Consider the following 6,684-nt stretch of genomic DNA (forward strand, 5'->3'; position numbering starts at 1 on the left):
ATTCATATTGTCTGGTTGAAAAAAAAATAGGATTAACAAATCTTCTCTTTTTCGTGTATTCATTTGAATACATTCATTCATTCATTAGTCATGCACTATAATTTTGAGCCTTGAAATTCAGATTCTTTATTTGGGGACCTTAAGCAGATATAAGATTAAAATGTGATTAATTAGACCAATTAATTACAAATCCTGTAATTAATTAGATTATTTTTTAACCGCCTGACAGCACTATTTACCACATAACAGCTGATGAATGTACTTGAAAGTAGCGTCCACAAAAAAACATCTTCTGAACAAAATAAACAGGATTTTGTTGTTTAACCTTGCGTATGAGAATATTCAATGATTTAGTCTTCTACCAAAATCTGTTTGAATTGAAAAGTGTTGCTTCTTGTGTTGAATATCGATGTGATTAAAATGTGATTAATCACGATTAATTAATTACAAGCTGCATGATTAATTTGATTAATTTTTTAAATCAAGTCCCACCACTAATTAAAACATAACAAAGATGTTTAAAAAACTAATTGAATCATTTAGATGAAATAATTCACCCTATAAATCAGCAATGGTTCGCTTCGAAGTCACATGACCCAAATCAGCTGAGGTCCCATCCTTTTTGGTGGGAACCTTGAAGAAAGTGTGTCATGTTTCAGCTCCTCCTCATCAATATTTCATCAGAATGATTGTCTGTACATGGGGCGCATTGACTGTTCAACTGATATAAACTGTGATATAACATCACATCACGCCCTTAAGCAAGTTTAGCCCCTCCCAGTAACGTGGGCATGAACACGATACAATATCTGCCAGTCAGTTAGCGTTTTTATGCTCCGTGACTTCTTGCTGGAAGCTGCCAGGGGTAAAGGGGGAATCGGCACCTTGCCGCTGGATGATCGCTGTCCGCCATTGTTCGAGTTTATGGTTCTTCTTTTTGCTCTTCTTCCTTCTTCTTGTTCTTCGTGCTGTCCTCGTTTAACTCCTACGTGTTTTGGGGGTTGGAAGTCCGACAAGGCAGGTAAATATAATCAGGATAGAGCCTCAAGGGCTCTTCTGATTGGTCAAAGATACCTAAAGTGGTCGAGAATCCTTGTCAGCTCATAACAGAGACAGATGGAGTAGTGCAATTATACTACACTCATAAAGGGTTATCAATGGATACTCTAACATTTAATCCAGAGAAAACACAAAAAAATTAGCATTGACTAGCTAAATCCTGCCTTTAAGCTTGCTAATTAATGAATTCATTACATTCCAGGTATGTATTTTGCAAACTAATATGAGCCAGTATTAAGCAAAAAAGCACAGATTTTTTTTCACTTTTTGTAAACCTAAAATGTTCCCTTAATTATAGATTCACTCAACTTAAAATCTGTTTAACATCCTGTCTGTAAAATAGAACAGATCACAAATAACAGACAAGGCACACAAAATACAACACACCTGAATGTTTTTGATTTAACTTTATTACAAAATGTTTCACAGCCTCAACACTGAAGTCTTTTAAATAGATAACATATTCCCCTGACACCTTATAAACCCACATTTGCACACTCATAGTTCATCCTTCCACACAGATGTCAGAAACAAGTCGGCCTCATAAACATGACTCGACTTGAGTTTGACCCTCTCACTGTTAGCATCTTTATTTTCTTCAACAGGAGGGATACGATAAGGTAAAGAGATCAGATTAATGTTGATATATTCTAGTCCTTTTTTCTAGTCCTCTAGTGTCCTGCACAATCTGACCTTCAGTTTAGATCAACAGAGCTGCCCCCTGCTGGACATTAGCGAGAACACAGGCTTACGACACTCACTGTGGCTTCATAATTCTCAAAGTATAACAGCCAGACTCAGATATATCAGCTAAGTTGATATTTAAATCATAGTTGGTCATTTTTCAGCGATTCTCTGCACTTTAAGTTAACGAACATGTTCACACACAAGGTTAAAGTTTAGTAAACAGGTTATTTTTGCCCCCGTCTCCTCCAGAAACCTGGATGGATGCCTCTGAATTTGATGTTGGAGCAGTACAACAGCTAAGATCGTGCACTTTATGATGATGATGATGATGATGATGATGATGATGGAAGTCTTTAAAGTGTTTGATAATACAGCAGGTCATCGGCGCGACTCCTTGTCTAGAAGATCTTTTGCTTCGTTGATTTTAGCTGCCAGGTACGGAGACCCACCTGCAGAGATTAACACACACACAAAGATGTTTGATTCTTTGGAAAAATTGTTGCAACAACTGTTTTCTACGGAAGCGTATTGCATCCACTTGAAGAAAAAAAACAACTCAGGTTTTTCAGACTAATTTATTTTTCGATTTGTTTTTTGTGGTAATTAATTTTGTTTTTCTGATTAATATTTTTTTATTGGTTTGTTGTTTGTTATAACTATTATATTGGTTTGTTTTTTGTTATAATTATTTCTGTTTTTATGAGTAATTTTTTGTGGTAATTAATTTTGTTTTTCTAATTAATATTTTTTTTATTGGTTTGTTTTTTGTTATAATTATTTCTGTTTTTATAAGTAATTTTTTTTCTGTTTTCAAAGTACTTTTTTCTTGTTTTTGGGAGTAATTTTTTCAGGTTGGAGTAAGGTTGGAGGGGATTTCTAAGTATCTCGATACTTCAGGAAAAATTACTCCCAAAAACAGGGAAAAAGTAATCTAGAAACTGAAAAAAAATTACTTATAAAAACAGAAATAATTATAACAAAAAACAAACCAATGTAGTAATAATAACAAAAAACAAACCAATAAAAAAATATTAATCAGAAAAACAAAATTAATTACCACAAAAAACAAACCGAAAAATAAATTACTCTGAAAAACCTGATTTTTTCTTTTTTTTTCTTCAAGTGAATGCAATACGCTTCCGTAGTTTTCAGTGAATTTGACTTTTTAAACTTGAAAAATAAATGATCAAGCTCAGACTTGAGGCTCACCTTTATCAGGGTGATTCAGGATCATAATCCTCCGATGAGCCTCACGAACTTTAGCCTTAGTGCTGGTCGGACTGGACACACAGGAAAAATACAGCTGAGTAAACATTTTTCACTTTGACCTGAGCAGTGAGACACTCACTTTAAGACTGTGACGATAAATTACCTGATGCCAAGAACGAGGCTGGCCTCTCGCCGGGACATCTTCTGCTCAAACCCTCCTTTATAATACGAAGAGAACGCCTGAAACGAAAACAATCGAAGCTGTGATTCATTGAAGTCTGTAATTTATGGCAGATATCATCACACAATTCAAGATTAAACTCACTGATGTCGGCATCTTCTTAACGGTCTCACTGAAGACCTGTCCGAGGGGCTTCCACAGCTGGAACGCATAACGACCTGAGAAACAAAACAGTTTACTGAGATAAAAACCTGACAGAAAATAGAAGAAAATATTTATTTTAAAACACTACAGGTGACTCTTACCTGCAAATCCTGCAGCAGCTACACCGAGACCGACTGCGATCAGAGTCCCTCCCTGTGATCACAAACAAAACATCAGATTTTTTCTTTATTTGTGTCTAAAATGATATCTTTTAGTGCAGAATGGTCATCTTTAGACCATAATGTACAAATTAAACACTTGTTAGATTGACTTGAAGGTCGATGATGTAACCTTTAACAGGATAAATGTAATGTCACAGCTTCTGTCACATGATGCAGCTACATTTTCTAACAATTAATTAGAAATTGAAGCCATTTATACCTTCCCTAAACGGGCTTAAAGCGACTTTAAAAAAACAATTTAGATTAATTTTGTATCTTACTAGTTTAATTTATTACAGGACACTTAATGGTTTCCGGTTTGGACAGCCCAGTTACATTATCGTCGAGGTTTTTTTCTTTCTTGTGTCTAAAAATAAACTAGTTAATATTAAATTTAAATATCCTGTTCAGTGTTTACCTGTCACTTTCCTGACAGACGCATGTTCAGTGACGTAACTTAACGTTATCTAGCGGTCATTGCGGATACCTGGAGCACACTCCAACGCGTTAAACTCAGATTATTTAAATTAAAAATACTCCACAGAGATTATAGATCTTAAATTTAACACTCACCAGCCTCCTGTCTATCTCTGCGTCGCTCCTCGTGTTTGTTTTCGGGCTGTATTCTGGATATCTCAGCGTGTCTCCATCCGCGGTCATTCCGCCGGGGTTCGCCATGTTGCACGGATCTCACAGGTCACGTGGTAGCGTCAGCCTTTTCCGGTTTGGACCTTCGAAATAAAACGCATCGAATCCACCACAGCGCAATGCAGTCCAGTGTGTTTCACACTTTATTTCACTGTTTATATGTCATAAGTCTATCGTTTCACAGTGATAGAAAAATTTGATTTCAACTTTGTTGCGCCTTTTGGGACAATGACAACAAAAGAATTCTTCTTCTTCTTCTTCGAAAAAAAAAAAAAAAAAAAAAAGAAGAAGCCACAAAATAAAACAAAATAAAATACAATAAAATAAAACAAAACAAAATAAAATAAAACAAAAAACAAAAATAAAATAAAATAAAATAAAATAAAATAAAATAAAACAAAGCAAAATAAAAAAAACAACAAAATAAAATAAAATAAAACAAGATAAAATAAAATAAGATAAAATAAAATAAGATAAAATAAAATAAAATAAAATAAAAAAAATAATAAAGTAATGCAAAAACATATAAAATATACCTGGAGTTAAGACAATTGAACACCCAAATAAATTAAATACATGCATTTTAACAGTTAAGAATAAAAAATCACCTAATTTGAAGTGAAAAAACAAACAATATTATTTATTATAATAAATGGATCACAAATTGGAGTGTAAAGGGGGTAAAGATGTCAGCTGAAGATAAATAAACATATTAAAAATAAATACGCTACCTTATTCATACGTGAATAATACAGACAATATTTTCGTTTGTAGAGTTAAAATCACAATATTTTATTTATATTTATATATAGACAATAATTATAACGTTCTTAGTACAGATATCTTTCTTGCTTTTCCTTTTAAAAAAAAAAAAAAAATTGAATCGATTCTCTCTCGTCTTTTATAATAAAAAGCCTGTCGTTCTATCCATTTGCCACTAGATGGAGCTATTTTAAAGCAAATTGCGTTTGGTACCTTCCACTGTACGAAGGTATGAAGATCATTTGAGAGTTGATGTATCTTTACTTATTTATCCGTGCACAGAACAGAAGTAAATATGAAATAATAAATGAAAGAATGATGCTTCAGTTTGATTAATTTGGTTTTATGTTAACAGGAGAAGAAAAGTCATGTTCTCTTTTGAGTATCGTGTATTGTTTCGTCTACTTTTATTCTTATCATAATTCTCTCATTAGTTCCTGTGTGTGCCTCTGTGGTTTCTTCTGTTTTATTTATTTTGCTTGTGTTTGTACTTCATTTGTTTGTATTTGTGCCTGATACGTGTTTGTTTTTGTGCTGGTCTCCATGTGTCTGTCTTTGTGTGTGTATACAGGTGTACTTTGTGGCCCTTGTGGACCCTCGACATGATTAGGGCTCCAGCAGGAGTCTCGGAGCAGAGAGCAGCGGCACAGAGGAGCTGATGGAGACCTGAGCCTGGAGCTGGTTTCTATTGTCCCTGGTAATTGGATTTGGTCTGGGAGAAGAGATGGCTGCCAGTGAGGGGCTGCGATCATTAGGTGTGAATGAGACCCGTGGTGCCAGGGCACACACACACACACGAAAACACACACACACTTACACAGATAGGCATTGTGCTTTTGAATAAGGGCCAAATACACCCCCCCTCATGTCAACCTCTAACCCAGATCAATCTGAATTTACTGTTTTCATGTCAAACATCTTTCTGTCCACATGGTTTCAGATCATTTTCAAAGCTCACCTTTAAACTGAAACATTAAAAAAACAAATGTTGCATTTTACAGCCACGTGTGTTTATGCACCACAAAGTTAGTTTTCTAAAGTCATCGTGAGATTTTTTTTGCATCTCCTCACAAGAATTTAACAGCTTGATGAATTATTATTGGTGCTTCTGACTCCTGCAGGAGGTGTGCATATCTTGATAAGTGACAAAAACCAGTGTCGCTCTGAGTCAGTGTCACTTTGGGTCTGAAAGTGAAAAAATAACATCTGTAGCGTCTTGTTTACCATGCTGCAAAAACTGGGGATGTAAGCAAGTGTTTACGTCTCATCTTTAGTAAAAAAAAAAGATGTCAGAATAATGTCTTATTTCAAGATATTAAAAGACAAAAATGACCAAATGTGGGGCCACCAATCAACTTGATGAGTATGACTATATTTTGAAGTAGAATTGTGCATTTTTTCCTCACCTGCAGTATCTGAGGCATGCACGTGCACCTGTTTTGAGATCTTGATTCGTCAAAATGAGTCTTTAAGCTGTGACAAAGCAGCCATCTCTGTCCTAACCAGCTGTATCAGCTGCAGAGTTTCATTAAAGCCTCCTTTAAACCTCTGTGTTATAATAAAGATCTGTATTGTTTCACAGAGGAGGGTGCGTTATTTGCATATTCAGAAATTAGCCTGTGTGTTTTGTGTGTGTGTGTTTGTGTGTGTGTCCAACTTAGTCTCAGAGAGGGACAAACATTTACTAGACACACACACATAAACACAGGTTGTTTCTATGGGAACCAAACAGCCACTCTGCTCTTCAATAGCGGGTGAGTGAGCGGAGGTAGA

General features: G+C 35.1%; 1 protein-coding gene across 1 annotated transcript; it reads right to left on the reverse strand.

The window, feature by feature from the left end:
• Window positions 1–1,484: 1,484 nt before the first annotated feature.
• On the reverse strand, window positions 1,485–4,229 carry dnajc15 (DnaJ (Hsp40) homolog, subfamily C, member 15). The gene is made up of 6 exons (XM_074695422.1): window positions 4,075–4,229; window positions 3,442–3,493; window positions 3,281–3,354; window positions 3,119–3,195; window positions 2,956–3,026; window positions 1,485–2,195 (listed from the first exon to the last, which is right to left on the reverse strand). Exons 1-6 carry the CDS (start codon window positions 4,177–4,179, stop codon window positions 2,125–2,127), a joined length of 450 nt encoding a protein of 149 aa, XP_074551523.1. The 5' UTR covers window positions 4,180–4,229; the 3' UTR covers window positions 1,485–2,124.
• Window positions 4,230–6,684: the final 2,455 nt, after the last annotated feature.

The sequence above is a fragment of the Halichoeres trimaculatus genome, unplaced genomic scaffold, assembly GCF_033239565.1.
Source record: "Halichoeres trimaculatus isolate MK-OKI-2021-1 unplaced genomic scaffold, fHalTri1.1 fHalTri1_scaffold_19, whole genome shotgun sequence".
NCBI classification, from domain to species: domain Eukaryota; kingdom Metazoa; phylum Chordata; class Actinopteri; order Labriformes; family Labridae; genus Halichoeres; species Halichoeres trimaculatus.

Bases quoted from the DNA above. Each gene is read 5' to 3' on its own strand.
- dnajc15 (XM_074695422.1), bottom strand. From the start codon at position 4,179: ATGGCGAACCCCGGCGGAATGACCGCGGATGGAGACACGCTGAGATAT. The intron at 3,494-4,074 runs GTGAGTGTTAAA...TTGTGATCACAG, and splicing joins CAGAGATAGACAGGAGGCTG to GGAGGGACTCTGATCGCAGT. The intron at 3,027-3,118 runs GTAATTTATCGT...CTGTGTGTCCAG, and splicing joins AGCCTCGTTCTTGGCATCAG to TCCGACCAGCACTAAGGCTA.